Source organism: Chelon labrosus, assembly GCF_963514085.1.
Source record: "Chelon labrosus genome assembly, chromosome: 17".
NCBI classification, from domain to species: Eukaryota; Metazoa; Chordata; class Actinopteri; order Mugiliformes; family Mugilidae; genus Chelon; species Chelon labrosus.
In genome coordinates this window covers 4,088,472-4,106,724 of record NC_140350.1, presented here as the reverse complement: position 1 = coordinate 4,106,724, position 18,253 = coordinate 4,088,472, and the positions used below count along the sequence as shown (strand labels likewise).

Here is an 18,253-nt window from a genome sequence, read left to right as displayed (position 1 = left end):
GCTTGTGTGGGCGAATGGGTAGATGTGTCTATGACTGTAAAGCGCTTTGAGTACCAATAGGTAGAAAAGCGCTATATAAAAGCAAGGCCATTTACCATTTACCACCTAACCCGAGACCGAGTCAAGACCAAGACCAGAGCACCAAGATCCAGACAAGACCAAGACTTTGAGGGGGCGAGACCGAGTCAAGACCAAGACCGAGGAGGGGCGAGACCAAGTTCAAGACCGAGACTAAACTGAATAAACAGAAGCATTAGTTTATTTGTCATATTGAAAAATAAATTTATTTTCAATTTATCTTCAAACACACTTCACCGTCGCACCCGTCAAAAAACAAACAAAAAGAAAATCTCCAAGCTAAGTTCATAACTTGAGAGCCCTGGGTATAAGGTACAAGTTTTTCGATTGGTTATACACACACATAGGCCTATACATTGGTTGAAAATTTTTAATTTGGGGGTAGCTGTGGTATAGTGGTTAAGGATGCGGCTTGGGGTCACAGGTTCACATCCCCCCCACATCCATGGCTTAGGTGCAATTCCACATAGCAGAGACATTTGGCCCAGATCTGACTTGAAGCCGGCACAGGTGGCGTTCAGTCGGCACTGGCATACGGAATGTGTCTTCACTTCGCCATGTCTTCACTCTGGCAGACAGATGTGGGCCACTTGTGGAGTGTAGTATTCGGCCCACATATCAAATTAGACCTCTGGGCCACATAATGTGAGGCCTACGATGGACTGGAAACCTGTCCAGAATCTGATGACAGCTGGGATACACTCTAGCAACCCCCGAGACCCTTCACAAGACAAGCGGTTACAGAAGAATTTTTTCTTTTAAAACTTTGTCATTGTCCCTTTTCTTTACTTCAGTGAGCATGTAAATCCTCTTGACTTTCATTATTCTCTCCTGCAGGGTAAGGGGGCAGGTAGTTTATTTCTGCTTTATGGGGCTTTTTTACACACTTTGCAGACTTCTGGTCAGCAGGACGCTTGTGTTTCAGTGCACTGGAACACCAAAGCCCCTGACCATTTTGCACTTTGCAAATTCATGCAAGCGGACCAGTATAGATCCTCTGGCTGGCCGGTCTTGGCACCCCTGCTTTAAAAGATTCTCTTTTGTTGTAGACACAAACTTGCAGATCTTACACTGCCATCAGGCCATATCCTAATGTAATAAGAAAAAAGTCTGACTCATTTAGTGCAGTAGCCTACATTACCTCCAACAGCACCAATATTTAAATTGTGTAGGATAACACATTAGAAATTGGACACCTTAGTATTTATTTAGTATTTGTTATTTATCTGTTTTTGTATATATTACATTGGGATTTAGAGTTTGTCAGATAAATAAACAAGAAAAAAAACTGATCAACTGTTTGAGCAATTGGAAAATAAGAAGCAGAATACAAAATTACATTAAATATTTTTTGTTCTTTTAGCTCAGTAATCTTCGGTGTGAAATACACTGATAAACAGATACTTGAAGTGGCACTAACATTAATGCACAATTCCAATTGTATTGATACCTGTGTTGATACATTATATCTGAATCTGAATTTGTTTTATTTTGAAAGTTTTTCATCGGTCATGACGGCATGCATTTATTAATATGTTGACAAAAATCTCCACCGTTTACTGCTCCCTAGTGGTCACAGTGTGGAACTGCAAGGTCACATTAATCAGTGTTCATTGATATCAACCATAAAAACGGTACTTTTGTACATGGGAATTATTATTAAGTACGTATTTGGGGTGATAATCAAAAAACAATTGTTCTGGTAATTGTTTTGGTCGAAATTACACGATTGATCCAACCAAAATAGTACTTCCTGTACAACCTTTCAAAATAAATCAAAAATATGAAACAGTAGGTAGAATGAAGTACACGAGTTTTGTATAAAGAGACACAAAATTAGAAATTTGATGTTTCGATTAGATTTTTTTCACGTTTAATAATGAGTTACATGAAGTCGTTAATAAATTGTTCCAGTGCCATTACATTTTGAAATACAATACTTTAACTAAACAATTCATTGCGATTACAATTAATTCACCAGCCTTAAATAATACCTTGTAAATACATAGTCCACCCCTAGTTCGATATCACTATACATGTATTTGTAATGTCTAATGCAATTTCGTAATTTAATTTAATAGTATGTGGCATAAAACTATTTTTGACGTGCAACCAATGTTTTTAACACGATTAAGACTGTGTGTTTATCTCTGCGTTTGACTGTCAGGCATTTCAGTTCCTGCACAAAAATAGCATTACAAGGTTGCAGTTCTTGTACTTATCCACTGCCCTAAACGTTAACTCTATTTCTATCAACCCGAGCCTAATATGAATAAACAATCAAACGTGTCCTTAGGCGTGAAAACAACCAGGTCATCAAGCAAAAGCTACCTGTCAGACAAAACTCGGGGTGAAAGTTGAGCCACTCATCATGTGACTTTTGGCGTAAACAGGAAGCAGCTGATCCTCTGACTTCACTGCTTGCTTTACCAAGTAATGTATACAGCTGTGTTCTTAAAGACAAATGAAAACTGTAGTCTAAAGTTACTTGAAAATAAGTAACCGTTCTACACCTTCGGGGTAAGTAGACGATACGTAACTGAATTTTAACGTATCTAGCTAGCTGTTTCGTTTGGCTAAGCTAACCTTTTTATATTGACTGTCATTCGTGCTAGCTGTGTTAGCATTAGCGTTAGTGTTTATCCGCAACAGAGAAAAGAGTTAACTTAGTTAACGGTATATATATATAGTCCTTTGTGTGTAATAAGTTAATAATTGGCCAAATGCCTGTAATTTTGTCATATTTAAAGCTTTAAAATGTGTTTATATATTAGGTTTCTGTTTCAGTAGATCTCAGTTACCAGCTAGGTGAGATTATTTGTGTTTGCTCCGCAGCAGGAGAGGAAGAGGAGAGTTGCTGCAGACGCAGACTGAAGTCATCTGACCTGCAGCTCAGAGAAATACTCACCATTGTGTCTGCCGAGGGGGATGTCAAGCACAGCAATGAAGAAAAAGGTAAAGCAGGGACTAATCACTCACTCTATGTAGCATCACAACAGTGTTAAGGTACATGGATTTGGAACTTCAGTTATTTTTCATTTAACTTAACAGACTGGAAACAGTAACTACGCCCAGCATAGAAATGCATCACTTTTTTTTCTCAGCTCAAGTGATACTATATGTTTTCAGGTGCTACTGATGGGGAAAAGTGGGTCTGGAAAGACCAGTATGAGATCAATCATCTTTGCCAACTACATAGCTCGAGACACACGTCGTCTGGGAGCCACAAGTAAGATCCCATTAAAGAATGGTCCTATATGAATATATATTTTCAATGCTGGGAGTTTCTCTTAATCTCATTTCTGAAAAATAATCATTCTTTTGTTTGATGTAGTTGACGTGGAACACTCCCATGTACGTTTTCTTGGCAATCTGGTTCTAAACCTGTGGGACTGTGGAGGGTAAAGCACATTTGTAAATTATTTCCCACGTTTGTACCAGCTTTGACAATCCACTGTAATTCCCCATCATTAAATACTACTCTGTACTTTTTGACACACCAGACAGGACACGTTCATGGAGAACTACTTCACCAGCCAGAGGGACAACATCTTCAGAAATGTAGAAGTTCTTATATATGTGTTTGATGTTGAGAGTCGTGAGCTGGAGAAAGACATGCACTACTACCAGTCATGTCTGGAAGCCATCCTGCAGAACTCCCCCGATGCCAAAGTGTTCTGTCTCGTTCACAAAATGGACCTGGTGCAGGAAGACCAGAGAGATTTGGTGAGCTTTAAGTCACATTACACACATTATTGGTACTGCTGTCCTGCTCTCACTGACACATAATTGTTTTCTCTTGTGTGCAGCTAGAGTGTGTACCGTACATGTACTTTTCAGTAATTTAAGTTTGCTTTTAGACCCTTAAATAAAAAAATAAGTAAGTGTTGATTTTCAGTTTAAAAGGCAAAAACAAAATAATGCTAAACAAGTAAATTTACATTTTATATGTATATGAAAAGATTTAAAAAAAGAGAACTAAGCGAGAAAACAGCCTTTATTTGATTCATATACAACCAGAAGTTTTTGTAGGTGAAGACGAAGAAGAAGTTGTTTATAGCAGCCAGTGAAAAGCATGTCTGTTGGTCAAAACAGCATGGACATGACTTCGGAACAATATTCAGATATAGTTTTAGATCTTATGACACAAAGTACATAATACTTTAGTATATAGTATACTAATATTAGTATAGTATATATTTATCTCACATATCTTATGAATGTTTGTCTTTTGAATATAAAGAAAAGAAACATCAGAAACTTTTGTGCTGAGCATTCCCCAGGCTGTTGTGATGATCCATGACTGTGAGGGCGCTGTACAACTTCCTGTTTCATTGAAGGAAAACACAGCTGACATTTTATTTTTAACTGGTTGCATTTTTTTATTTTTAAATCACGTTAGTAGAAAGAAAATAAAGACTCTTATCAACCTTCTCTTTTTCATTTTAAACTACAGAATGAAAGAAAGGTTTCTTTATTTTCCATTTCCATTTTTTTTTCATTTCTGGTTTTAAAAGCAAACTTTTTGAGAACCAAAAAATCTATGGACGGTGTACGTACTATTAATTAAACCCCACCTTTATGATATTTTATCTTGAAGGCAAACAAAACTAAACATTTGTTACATGCAAACATCCTCACACAATCATTCCACTATGAACTAAAAATGTGTTTCACAAACATTTTGCCTCAAAGAAGATTACATGGTGATTTAAAAAAAATAATAATTATTTTACCTGCTGTCAAGGACACAAAGTCATACATTAAATTAAAACAAAACCCTTAGCAGCAAAGATTTTTATGAATAGACACAAGCAAAACCTGTTAATGTGGTAGTTATTGGATTATAATAAACTTATTGCCCAACTCTAAAGGCAAGTAGAGCTAAATAGTACCTGCACCAAAAAAATAAAACACATGCAAAGGAATTAGTTCATTTTCAAGAAGACAACAGTTTGTCAGCGAAACATAAGTTGAATAACACTTTCATAAAATAAAACTGAAATACATTAAAGTACAAAAAGCTTCATGACCTCTGTTCATTGGACTTGTCTTCTCTGCATTTCCAGATCTTTAAGGAGCGTGAAGAAGACCTGAAGAGACTGTCCAGGCCTTTGGCTTGCACATGCTTCAGGACATCTATTTGGGACGAAACCCTGTATAAGGTTGTGAACCTGACTTGTCGTAGCTTTAAACGATAAACTGCTAAAGTTGAATTGGTAAGAAATATTTTGAAATGTCTCCCCAGGCCTGGTCCAGCATTGTGTACCAGCTCATCCCAAACGTCCAGCAGCTGGAGACGAACCTGAGAAATTTTGCACAGATCATAGAGGCAGACGAAGTGCTTCTGTTTGAGAGAGCCACCTTCCTGGTAAGAGCGACTGCATCCTCTGTTACGGCAGCTGGAAGTCCTGATCTAGAACTGAAAGTCATGTTTTGTTGTTTTTGTTTTATAAATTTAGGTCATCTCACACTATCAGTGCAAAGAGCAGCGTGATGCTCACAGGTTTGAGAAGATCAGTAACATTATCAAACAGTTCAAACTCAGCTGTAGGTGAGTTCACTCTGCACAAACACCACTTTCATCTTTCCTCATGGCATCTGATAAATTCCCATTATGTTCATTTGTTTCTTCTTTTTTTTTTTATTCCAGTAAACTCGCAGCCTCTTTCCAGAGCATGGAAGTGAGGAACTCCAACTTTGCGGCCTTCATTGACGTCTTCACCTCCAACACATATGTCATGGTCATCATGTCTGACCCCTCCATTCGTAAGTATTAAAGACAACATGTCTGCAGCAGACGTACTGCAGCAGAAAACAAATCAGCGCATTAATAATCCATGTCTCTTTTCCCCAGCATCTGCAGCCACTCTCATCAATATCCGTAATGCTAGGAAACACTTTGAGAAGTTGGAGCGGGTGGATGGACCCAAGCACAGCCTGCACATGCGGATGCGCTAGCCCACGCATGTGTCCCAGCGTATTCTCTCAGCCAATCAGTACATAGACCGCAGACCGGCATGTTGCGGTACCCCAGCTCCGCCGTGCACCGTTTCCTCTGTATCTTCACCTTCAATCACAGTTATTACAGGAGAAATCATATTTTCTTTTGGTCTAATTTCTACAGTGATTATAAGTATCTTGATGAGCGATACAGTCTGTTTCAATATTTGTCCTAACTTTACACATTTAAGAAAAAGGTTTACTTCGATGACGAGCAGAAGATACTGTTTGATTCTCAAATGTGGTTTGTAAGCTGTTACAAACAATATAGTTATATTAAAAAAAAAAAACATGTGAAGTGTTTTTCTTCCTTTTCACCCTGACGTGGCATAAAAAGGCAGATGTTACGAACAGATAAGCGCAGTGGCTCAAATTCATTTCCTTTAAAAGCTTCTTGTTAGTCCTTGTTTTCACTCCTCGCGTAAGGGCTCACTCGACACTCGGCGCCAGTTGTCCTGTTCACATGACACATGGTGCACCTGTTGGAAAAGATGACAGCCGTGAACGGGCAGTTGGGAGGCATGTTACCAGCACAGCTCAGTCACTTCATTTCTGTGGAGCTGACATGACAAACAGCTGCATGGTAGCATTTGAATTCTCAAATTAGAAAACCTGTCTTCAAAAAGGATTACAGTTAATCATGATTTAAAACGTCTGTAGGGGTTTTAAGAGTGTAACTCAAAACTGTGTGTGCGTGTGGCTTGATCAGATTTAACTTGACACTGTCCAAACTACACACTTTCACTTGTTTTGACAGTTTTGATCTGTGCACGGACGAATGTAAAAATAGTGTGCCCATTTAGTACCTTATCAGACATTTCATTTAAAATGCCATGATAATTTAGATATCTCTAAGCATTAAAATAGAAAAGGGAGCTTGCAGGACAGTTGAGAACAAGCTGTTCCTTCATAAGGTGTAATGCGTAGGTCCATGTTTCTGTGTGGTGGGAGCCAACAACGACCCTGCCATATTTACTTACAAACCAATGCAAATGATCCAGTTTTAGAATGGTGGAGATTAAATAACTGTGGCTCACATGTCAACAGAGCCATCTCTGTGGCAGCTAGCTCCATGCGCTAAGGGAGATTGTGTGATTTGGTTGAAAACTTTCAAAGCTACTTGCTGAGCTTTGATTTGGTTGATTTGACAATATACTGGTCTTTACTGCTGGTTCAGAAAATATTCAGCAATAATTATCAAAATGAAATCTGGAACATTGTATACTGTACATGTATATTTGTTGAATCCGATATTTAAAAATTCTGATACATATCACCCTGGATTACCTGTGAAACAGTGTGCTTTTGTTATGTTATGGTGGAGAGCTGATTTTATTTAGCTTTAAGTTCAGCTATAGCTGTGAAGTACATACAAACTAATTTGATTAATATTAATAACATTTCATTAATACAAGTTAGTGGTGCTATTACATCAAAATCACAAAGGGCCATCTGTTCGCTTTTGCTTCTGATTTACATCTAATTTATGACCACCTGCCTAAAAGCATCTGACACCAAGACATGAGCAGCAGATCTTTTAAGGTCCTGCGAGTTGCGAGGTGGGGCCTCCATGTATTGAACTTGTTTGTGTCCAGCACATTCCAGAGTTGCTCAGAATTTGGAGGCCCAGTCAACAGCTTGTACTCGTTGAACTTAATTCCTAAACAATTTTTGCTTTCTGGCAGGGTGCGTTATTGTGCTGATTGAGGCCACTGCCATCAGGGAATACTGTTTCCATGAAAGGATATACATGGTCTGCAACAACACTTGTTAATGTTAGGACCCGAGGTCTCCCACAAGAACATTGCCCGAAGCATAACACTGCTTCCGCTGCTTTGACTTCTTCCCATAGTGCATCCATGTCTTCCTCAGGTAAGCAGTGCTCATGCACTTGCCAACGTGGCTTATCAAACCAGACCATCTTCTTCTTCTGTTGCTTTGTGGTCCAGGTCTGATGCTAACTTGTCCGCTGTAGATGCTTTTCACTTGCAGTCCACTATATCTACCAGACGTTTCAGTGGCTTTAATCTTATGGCTGATGGGTGTATATTCAAAAATAAAATGTGCACATGCAGGCAGACTAAATTGTGGTGCCATTCTAGCATTCTTGCATGATTAAATTCAAAAGAGAAGTAGATCTCAAGTTATTTAGGCTATATATGTCATTAATAATGTTGTGATATGCATGTGCTGCTCACAACTCAAGTTTGGTGTCTGAGGCTGCTGTGATACAACAGAGAGAAAGTGTAGTTATTCCTGCAGCCTGGGCAGGTAACTGGAGATTTGTTCATGGTACTTGATACCACCCACTCCTTCAGGGGCTGCAGGGGATATGCACCCATTACCTCCTCTTTATTGTAGCCAGCTCTGCTGCCGAGGCATTGTTCCAGCTGCGCTTATCATCACTGCTCATGTGGCTGACTTGTATCCTGGAATGCAAAGGCTAAATAACTGGAAAATCCCCAGACCCTTTTCCTCAGGGAGTGAGTTTGCATAAAATAAATGGGAGTAACTCGGTGCAGGAAGCTGCTGGCAAAAATTTAATGCAAGACTGAAAAGTTTTATAGCATGTGAAAACTGTAGAAAACCCAGCTCGTTTAGAACTGGAAAATACATGCTGGAAATTCTGAGTGTGTCACTTCACCAAATCTAAAAGTCAGTTTTACAGAAAGACTCTTATTAAATGTTCCACAAAAGCTGAAGCGGAGAAAAGTAAATGCTTCACTTCCACTTTCTGGAACCTGGAAAATGAGGACACTGGAAAATAAGTGTGTTTGTGTATGTGAACAAATCACCTTCAACCATCTCTCCTTGGAGTTCTTATTCCCAGGAGGAGGAGTGAGAGACGAGGTGTACAGAGCCAGAGGGCACAATATATGACATGTCGAGAGAACTGAGTCCCTACGCTGATGCAAGCAGACACAAGATGTTTGCAGATGACCCAAAAGCTGTTGCTCAGACGCTCTCAGGTCCTTTTATTCTGAAAGAGTTCTCTTACCCTGAGCCCAGCCCTAAGTTAATTACTAGTTTTTAATGTGCTCTAGATTATTTTATTGTTGCTGTCCATGCCTTGATTTAGCCTCACATCCAACACACTGGTTTTGGCGTAGCGAAGAACTTAAAGACTGCAAGGTCATAGCAGTGTTGTGCACTTTTTCGTGTTTATTGACATGCAGACATCCCTTTACGCCACGTGGAAAGGTGTCATAAGGTTTCTATACTTTTAATGAGTCGATGTATTGAATGAGATACAGAACTAAAGTGTCCTTGGTGAGACGGTTAATGTTTTGATATTGGGCTCTTTTTGTCCTCCGTTTGCACATTTCCCAAACCATCTGTCTGTCCAGCAGGCCCAGATTCACTTTCATTGGTCACCTCTGCACCTGCGTCCATGTCGTCACTGGCCTCTGCGCCACAGTCCGTTTGATTCAGCTGCCGCTCCAGCAGAGTGATGCGCTGCTTCAGCCGTTGCTGAGTGTGTTTGTATTCGTTGAGCAGACGGGCGAAACGAGTCTGAAGGGTGTCCAGAGAGGACTCCAGCCTCTCCACCTTCTCATCGGTGTCCTCCTTCTGGAGACCGCCGCTCTCTGCGTTCTCATCCAGAAGACCCTCCTTCATCAGGATCTCCCGGCCCCTCTCCTCTAGCACAGTCTTAGCATCCGGATACTCGGTCACTGCCTCCATTAAGTCATCCTTAGAGAGGCAGAAGAGGTCAGAGTAACCCAAGCTGCGAATGTTCGCTGTCCGACGGTTTCCCATTTTGCTACCTTTTATATTCAAAATGCTGATTTCTCCAAAGCAGCTGCCGGCGGTGAGGAGAGCGTACTGTGTGACCCCATCATCAGCCACCACAGCCAGCTTCCCCTCTTTAATGATATACATCTCCTTACCAATGTCCCCTTTTCTGCAGATGTAGTCACCTGGACTGTAGACCTGAGGGCATAGCTTGAGCACAAGCTCAACCAGCAGTCCTGCCTCACAGTCTTGAAAAATGCGCACTTTCTTCAGGGTCTCCAGGTGAACATTGATCGCAATCTCAGCCCGCAGTTTGTTTGGCAAATTCTTTAGTACCTCCTGCTCGTCCACTGCTTTCTTGTTGGTCCAGAGATAGTCAAACCATTTAATGACACGTGTCTCCAGTTCTCTGCTGACTTTGCGAAAATGCATGTAGTGTTTGATGGCATCAATTCTAGCTTGAAACTCGGCACGGGTGGCGTTCATGTTGGCAATCATAGAGCCAACGTTTCCCACAATTGTGGCAAAGATCAGCACTCCAACAAGAAAGTCAAAGACAACGAACAGGTACTCTTCGTCACGCACAGGCGCAGGCATCTCTCCAATGGTGGTGAGAGTAAGAGTCGACCAGTACAGACAGTAGACATAACTCCGCGTCAAGGTGGAAAACTCGGGTTTGGAAGTGTTCGGGAACACCCAAGTGTCCGAGCCAAATCCCAACGACTTAGATATAGCATAGTAGATGCAGGCGTTCCAGTGAATGATAACCAGGATGTAAAGCACCAAGTTGCAGATGCGGAAGATGTTGGGGTAGTTGGTGCGTGTCTCTGTGCGGTCAAAGAATTCAAACATGCGCGGGAAGCGCAGCAGGCGGTTGAATCTGAGCTGTGGTGTGTGGATGCCGGTGGAGATGTAGGCCAGGTCAGTGGGGAGGATGGACACCACGTCAAGCTTAAACTGCAATGTTCGGACGTAGCTGTCTCTCAGCTTGGCGTGGTCCTTCACCAGCAAACCTTGCTCCAGGAACCCTGAAAGAATTTTAAAGAGAGTTCAAATTCAGCTAAGCTTTGGTCTCAGGTCTCTGTTTGATCTCAGATTAGTTCACGTGGTGAGATAAAGATCAACTGAAGTTGAACTAATCAAAGTTTTTATACCAGCAGTCAATGTGAAGGTTTTTGCATATAGTACAGAATATTGAGAGACTGTCATCCAGGTCATGGTATATCCAAAAAAAGCTGAAACAAGAGCAACAACTCCCCACCAGTCCTACCAGTCCTGCGTGCCCATTCCCTCAGTCTTACCACCAGTTTCACCAGTCTTTTAGAACTAAAGAAGCTGCTTGGATGAGCCGACACTTGAAAAGCTGGCGGTAGATGGTAAATTAATGTATTGTAATGGAATTGTCTTAGTAATTTTGTAATGTGACCAAGGAAAAGGTTAAGTCCAAATCTTAACATTACGTGTTATCTAGAGGTTAGCTTGCTCACAACTTCTGGCTGATGATACCACTTGAACGCCAAGCATTTTGTAAAGACCACTCCCTGTTGCCTTCAGCCATTGTTTTCTTGAACCTATTTTTACTGTGTGCTACATGCCCAGTGCCAAACAACAGACAGACTTCCTAAAATGATGCATAACGATTGCCCTGGCCACTTTGAGTGACTGGTTTGTGCCTAGGCCTCAGCTCACCTCATGCTTGTCCTCTCCCCATTTTTGAACTAGCTAAGATTACAACGCCTGGCACCACTCACACTAATCAGGGCAACTATGGGTGACATCACAGTTCATCTTTATTTTACAGGGCTGTAAACACATCACCACTAGACACCACTAAATCCTACACACTGCACCTTCAGGACCATTTAGTGAAGCACAAAAGGAGTTGGACCTGTTTTTATAAGGGAAGTTTGTGAAGTGGATGACTGAGAAACTTCACAGACAAACAATATATCACATCAAGGTATAAACTTAGAATGGTATCACACTGTGTTGCAGGCGCATTGAATCAGTTGATGGAGGCCTGAAAGGGTCATTAACTGTACCATTTGTTTCCACAAACAATAACATATGCCATCAAACTAATCTGAAAATGAAAATCTTTCGAAATAGGTTACCTGTGCGAAGTCGGACGCAAGTGTCCATTATGTACACAGTGTCAGAGAGGTAGTCCAACACCAGCCAGCAGATGTAATTTTCCACCTGCAACTTGTCAAAGCATGCCCTGCAATGTAAAAAGCAGAATGATTTAGTTCTACTGTCTAAGGGGCCAGCAAAACACCTGCTCACTACATCCACCGGCCATCCCTGGAGGCTGCAGAGTCTCAGTAGATAACGGCTAGAGTGTGGTGTTATTACCTTGCAACAACCAGGAACCAGTTGTAGAGCACTGCCGTGGCGATGACAAATAACCAGCGGTAGTATGCGTTGTCGGATGGGGACACCACGAACAAATTCCACCCTTTCCTGCAAGCATCAGGACAGTGCAAAGAAAACCCTCAAAACCAAAACAGTTGGTAGACTTTGTGGCAAAGAGGCAGAAAAACAAAAAACAAAAGATATAAATGAAAACTTAGCGTGTGTGTCATCTCTAAGGTAACTTTTTAGTCTTTAAGATGTTTTTCCTTTATATAACAAAGCAAAAAACACCTCATAGTATACAGTATCAGAATGAATAATAAAAAAAAAAGATTAGTCTCTGGGTGTATTTGTAACCTAATGATACATTCTAAGGATTAAATGAAGCCTTTATGTAATGCTCCATAATATTAGTCCTATTACTGGATTCAAAGTGCACGGTAATGGTTCAGGGTGGCAGCCAGTCATACTTGAAAATCCCTTTGGCATTGTTGCCATTGGCGTCCGGTTGCGTGTTGCTGATGCGACTGGGGGCCATTCTCAGCTCGGGGCCACGAAAGCGCTCCAGGAAGGAGTCTGGACGCTCCTCCTCCTCCATCAGACTCCTGTGTGCCCATTCTCTCAGTCTCACCACCAGGTTCACCAGTCTGACACACAAGGACCGGTAAAATGGTTTTAGAGCCTCAGAGTCACATAATGTCATAAGAAGTGATTCAGCGTAGATTCAGTGAAGACTGAAAATCACTGAATATTTGATTTTCTACATTTAATTACTGGAAAGTCTTGACAAAGCTCCAAATCAATGAATTATTACACCCCATCAGAGATGATCAGAATAAGAATATTGCCATTTTTTCTTCTGGTTTTCATTCTTCTATTACGTGAAGTGTTTTCAAGTGACCAACACAAAAATCCAAACTACCTTTGCTACAAAAATGTGTAAACGGAGCCACACAATAATGTTTCAGCATCTCCGGTCAGTTTCTCTCTGAATGAGGCTGATGTGCCACAGCTTCGTCGTCACGGTTTTTACCTTGAGACAGCTCCGTTCCGAAAAGAATTTCTTGAATTTCCTCCATGAAGGTCGAGCGCCGCGACTCTTTGCAGCTCTGAGCATGTGTCATCGCAGACAGATGGCACCCTGGGAGGAAAGGGAGAAAACCCACTGAATTATCATACAGTTTCATCCACAAAGCTACTCTTAAATAAAAAACAAACAAAAAAAAAAAAAACACAAAACTGAGAAGAATAAAGAAGTTTCTTGTCACCTGCTGAGGATACTCTCGGCCCTCTCTATCTCCTCCTCCAAGGTGGTCTTCACTGACAGGTTGTGGGGTGAGGGTGCCACCTGGCCCGTCATCTTCAGATCTGACTGTGTGGGCAAACACTAATGTTAAGACCCCATTTGCAGTGCTTTAGCCCATGTTGTGATTATGTTAGACGTGTTTTCCTGTACACCTCCTGCAGTGACACTGTTTCTAGAGAGGAAAGTGTTTATGGTGCGTATGACTGATTATAGTCAGGGGACATGGGGGACGACTGGGACTGTCTGCCACAGTCCCTCAACCGGCCCATCACACAGCAGTCGGTTGCTGCGGTGACTGAACCAACTCGGGGAAGTTCGCACGATGTTTAAGCGTTTAAAACACTCATTTGCAGTTCACATGAATCCCACTCCCCAGCAGAAGCACGAGGGCCGGCGGCACTCTTCCACCCTGCAGCGCAGACGGTTGACGAGGTGTTTAGGCGACTGTTACCACTGTGTGACTAATTGGTGGATCATTAACGAAAACACACACACACACCCACGGCCCCAAGCTCTGCGGCTCGGTGAGCAAATCAGCTGCCCTCCCTCAGGAGTCACATCACTTAGGAAACCGGCGTGCTGAGTGAGAGCAAAGTGTGGCATGGATGTGTCGTAACTACACGGTGGCTGCTGGCTCCAACAAACCTAGAATTCACCCATAAACCGTTTCATGTGAAAAGATACAACTCTCCAGATATTAAACTTCTTCCCTGCAGTTGCAAATAATATACATTTAACTTATTTAAAACATCCTGTACCATAACTTTTAGTTTTGTTTAATAGCAACATATATACATGTCAATTTATTAATAAAAAAAAAGAATGGAAAAGTAATTCAGTCTTTATTCCTACCTTTAGTTTCCTCAAGTCTCTCCAACAAAATCTTTAAGGTGACTTCACACAGGCGCACCTAGGGCAGGACTCTCCCGGCCAATCCATCCTCAGCGCCCGCTCACTGGATGTTATGAGAGCCAAAGTGCCTCCAAAGCCTCCTACAAAAACACTCGCAGCCACGAGTCCCGATGTTGCAGCCTCCCTCTGAAAAGTGTTCTCCTCGTACGTGCGGTCTACCTCATCTTCAGATGGACTGAGCGCCTGCAGGAGGCAGGTACGCAGGATGGGAGGTGGTAAGTGGGGCAAATCTTCGAATGCTTAAGAGCCCAGATGCCGGCTTTGGACTGAGAAGGAGTCTCCTGGGGAAAACCTCTTACTCCGGAGAGTAGTGATAAACAGAGCGGAGGCAGTTCAACAGGTTGTTCTATGCAAATCATGTTTAGATGTTTTGATGTTATGTTTTTTCTTGGCCTGATATAATGACTTACTTACTCTCCTTGACATTTGTCATCATCAGATGGTAGATTGATGACTGATTTTCAACACATTGTCAGGCCCCATATCATAATAAAACAAATATATAAGACTAGTGGTTTCCAACCCTTTTGGCTAGTATGTCTACCTGGATTGCATGGGGGATGTCTGAGTTAGGAGCCATTTCAGTAACAGAAATAGGTCAGTTTATGTATTAATGTCACCTTTTGTCTGCTTTTACCTCCACTGCCTCCTTGCCCACAGACACCCTCCCTTTCTTTTTCTTGTGCGTGCCTGATAACACAAGTGGAAACAGATGTGGTGAAAACCTGGCCAGTACCTCACAAGCATCAAGTGCTCCACTCGGCCGTCACTAGGATGCCTCTCCCCTACGTTTGTGCATCTCCACCCTCATTAAATTCCCTCAGCAGCTCAGCTCTCAGCTTCCTGGACCTCTGTCTGCCTGGCCCTCCTCAGCATTTTCCCCCTGCTGTGCTCAACTCAGCCACCAGCTCCACCCTCAGACTCAGACCCTCGGACCCTCAGCTATGACCCTCTGCCTCGATCCGTGTTGAGTAAATAAAAGCAGTTAACCACTTCCTCTTCCCTGTTGTCTGCACTTGGGTTCACCTGCATCAAATGTTTCAGTAAATATCAAAGATTACAGAGAAACTGAGTGTTTCTCTTTCTACCACATTAATAATCCTCTTCTAGTGATGTTGTGACTCAGTAATCACACATTCTTCTTTTATTTTAAGTATATTCTTCTGATAATACTTGTGTACTTTTTTTTAATGTTGGATTTTAATGTTGGACTAGAGAAAAAGCAGATTCATGCTGTGTATTAGTTGTAGGATCTGGATGTGATTTCCACCACCATTGGCTTCATGTTAAGTGCAGCATTAGGCTATGCAGTACATTATAATTCTTTCACTGTGGTTTTAATGATCATTTTGTTCAAGATTTCCAGTTTAGATCTGAGACTGTTTTCTGTTTAAGCTCCTCTAGTAGATAGCCATCAACAGGGGAAGTAATTTGAAGCCATCTTTCTAAATCCAAACATCCACCACTCAGACATACTCTCTGATGCAAATGGAGCTTGAAAGCCCAGATGACAAAGGCCACAGGAGACGGATGACAGAGAAGCCTGGCGGCTTTAATCAGGAGCTTGAAAAGCTGGAGAGGACTTTACATCTGACTGAGATTCAGACCAGTGAACAGTAAAGTACAATCTGCCACTGCCGTCCCCTGTTGGACGACAAGATCGTTGATGAGCTGTGAAGAAAATCTTGCCAGTTATCAAGAGAAAACAGACAACAACCGATGAAATGGGTTGACAGAGGCCTCTTGTAATTGTGGAGAAGCAGAATGTTAAAACACAAATCAAAATCCAGCATAATATTACCTTTTGTCACTTCAAATCCATTTAACGAAGCAGTGGAAAAACAGTCATTTATTTTAAGAGGTACTTTTAAAAGCACGTGCATAGTTTTATGATGACAAAGAAGGAAGAACATAAAAGTAGGGCAGTAACAGAATCTGTGATAAGAGGAAGGGGAAGTAGTAAAAGGAAAAATGAAGCGTAACGATCAGATCGTAAAGGTGATGCTGAAAAAGTTAATGTAGTTTTATTCCTTCAGGTTGTTCTCAGCTCTCATAGATAGATGTGATGAACTTCTTACTAATATTGGACTGCTTACTACTATTTCTGTAGCTTTTTGATCCAGAGTGGGGTCTTATGAGTTCATCTACATTTATTTGTCTCTAAAAATGTAGATTGTGATATGTAGTATCTGTAGAACATATTTAAAGGTGGTACACTGACACTGATAACTATTTGCAGATTCTGCTTTACTCAGTTTTAAAGGGGAGCTACCGTTTTTTACAACCTGGACCTCATTCCCGGCATAAAATACGATCGTTTACTCACTCATATAACTTTGGTGTCATTTGGAGTTGTTCGGACTATATTTAGATCAGCGTATATCCACATAGTGGGAGTGACTGGGGCACCGCATCGCAGCCTCTAAATAACGCATTATCTGCCACGAAACTCATTAATTTCACCAATATTTTGTTACGACACGCTAGTGCTATTCCCCGTTGAGTCCGGAGTTACCTGTTATCTATTCGCAAATGTGCAGCGGTTTGTTCTTTGGCCAGCTGTTCCTCTCTCTGCCTCCTCCGCATCCTCCTTTTAACGAGCTCCTCATCTCTATACTCTGGCTCAAAACGGTAAGTACGTCCATCATAAACGAAGTCATCGTCCACAACCTCAGAATCGGAAAAATATTCAGCCATGTTGCAAAAAACTAGCCGTAGCAAATTACAGGTAAACAAGCCTTGCGGGGTGAGTGCGGCGCTCAGAGATGACATCATCCAGGTCAGAGGTTAGTAGGTCAATCTACAGACCCCAGATGATGATAACAGCTAACTCCGGACTCAACAGGGAATAGCACTAGTGTATCATAACAAAATATTGGTGAAATGAACGAGTTTCGCAGCAGATAAAGTGTTATTTAGAGGCTGCGTTTCGGTGCCCCAGTCACTCCCACTATATGGATATACGCTGATGTAAATATCTTCCGAACGACTCCAAATGAGACCAAAGTTATATGGGTGAGTTAACGATCGTATTTTATGCCAGAAATAAGGTCCAGGTTGTAAAAAACGGTCTCAATGTCTTAGTTTACAACAGATTGTAAGCCGTTTACTGGTTCTGTGAGGGTGAAAATAACATAATGTTATAGAGCCTGAAGACTGAAATTTGCTTCTGCTCAAAGGCAAACCTGTAAGCAGGATCAACCTGAAACCTTGGATGACTCCTTTCTACTTGCCCATTACATTCAAATGATTAACGTTTACCATCTTAGCCAGGTGAATTGCGGATGTATAGATGGTAACGTTAGTGTGCCAGTCACCCACAGACATTCAACACACCCAAAGGATGAATCCTTCTGAATTCTCAGACCTTTGTCTAGGTTGGCACAGATATTGATGTGTATTCCAGCATCCGCCCTTCTCTACAAGACAACATGCATAACAAACACATGTATACAGGGCAGGAAATGCATTTTAAAGAAGACTTACCTGGAGAAACTTGTTGCAGTTTGCATAAGGACAAGGTTATAAAATAGTTAATACAGTGTGTATAAAGTCTTAATTTGCCTTTTGTGAGTGTATTTAAAACGTGCAAGGCCTTTCTATCCTCTAACATCATGTCATTTTAATAAAGGCCTTATTTTTACACATGATCACTGTCAAAAATTCCACAATAAATCCACTTTGATTTAAAACTTTTGATTCAACAATAAAACACAAATACTTCCAACAGCACCATTACTTTTTATAGACGCTGTAAAAAATGACGGGTCAAATGTTGATTAAAGCAAAGATCAACTTAATAGGATCAGTTTGTGGTCAGCTCCATTTAACGCCTTTTCCAGAAACTACCAACAAACGTGTGAG

General features: G+C 41.4%; 2 protein-coding genes across 2 annotated transcripts; one reads left to right on the top strand and one right to left on the bottom strand.

Moving 5' to 3' along the window:
• Positions 1-1,500: 1,500 nt before the first annotated feature.
• rraga (Ras-related GTP binding A) lies at positions 1,501-6,357 on the top strand. The gene is made up of 10 exons (XM_084565581.1): positions 1,501-2,598; positions 2,914-3,033; positions 3,208-3,307; positions 3,413-3,479; positions 3,582-3,804; positions 5,148-5,243; positions 5,327-5,449; positions 5,541-5,632; positions 5,732-5,847; positions 5,936-6,357. The coding sequence occupies exons 2-10, from the start codon at positions 3,007-3,009 to the stop codon at positions 6,037-6,039; spliced, it is 948 nt and encodes a 315-aa protein (XP_084421707.1). The 5' UTR covers positions 1,501-2,598; positions 2,914-3,006; the 3' UTR covers positions 6,040-6,357.
• A 2,868-nt stretch (positions 6,358-9,225) lies between these two features.
• cnga2b (cyclic nucleotide gated channel subunit alpha 2b) lies at positions 9,226-13,743 on the bottom strand. Its single transcript, XM_084564529.1, has 6 exons — positions 13,440-13,743; positions 13,205-13,312; positions 12,642-12,818; positions 12,172-12,279; positions 11,931-12,037; positions 9,226-10,844 (listed from the first exon to the last, which is right to left on the bottom strand). Exons 1-6 carry the CDS (start codon positions 13,529-13,531, stop codon positions 9,361-9,363), a joined length of 2,076 nt encoding a protein of 691 aa, XP_084420655.1. The 5' UTR covers positions 13,532-13,743; the 3' UTR covers positions 9,226-9,360.
• Positions 13,744-18,253: the final 4,510 nt, after the last annotated feature.

Excerpts from the sequence above, each read along its gene's own strand:
- rraga (XM_084565581.1), top strand. The coding sequence starts at position 3,007 with ATGTCAAGCACAGCAATGAAGAAAAAG. Across the intron at positions 3,480-3,581 it reads AACCTGTGGGACTGTGGAGG|ACAGGACACGTTCATGGAGA; the intron begins GTAAAGCACATT and ends TTGACACACCAG. Across the intron at positions 5,848-5,935 it reads CATGTCTGACCCCTCCATTC|CATCTGCAGCCACTCTCATC; the intron begins GTAAGTATTAAA and ends TCTTTTCCCCAG.
- cnga2b (XM_084564529.1), bottom strand. The coding sequence starts at position 13,531 with ATGACGGGCCAGGTGGCACCCTCACCCCACAACCTGTCAGTGAAGACC. Across the intron at positions 12,280-12,641 it reads AATGCCAAAGGGATTTTCAA|GAAAGGGTGGAATTTGTTCG; the intron begins GTATGACTGGCT and ends TGATGCTTGCAG. Across the intron at positions 12,038-12,171 it reads TGGTTCCTGGTTGTTGCAAG|GGCATGCTTTGACAAGTTGC; the intron begins GTAATAACACCA and ends TTTACATTGCAG.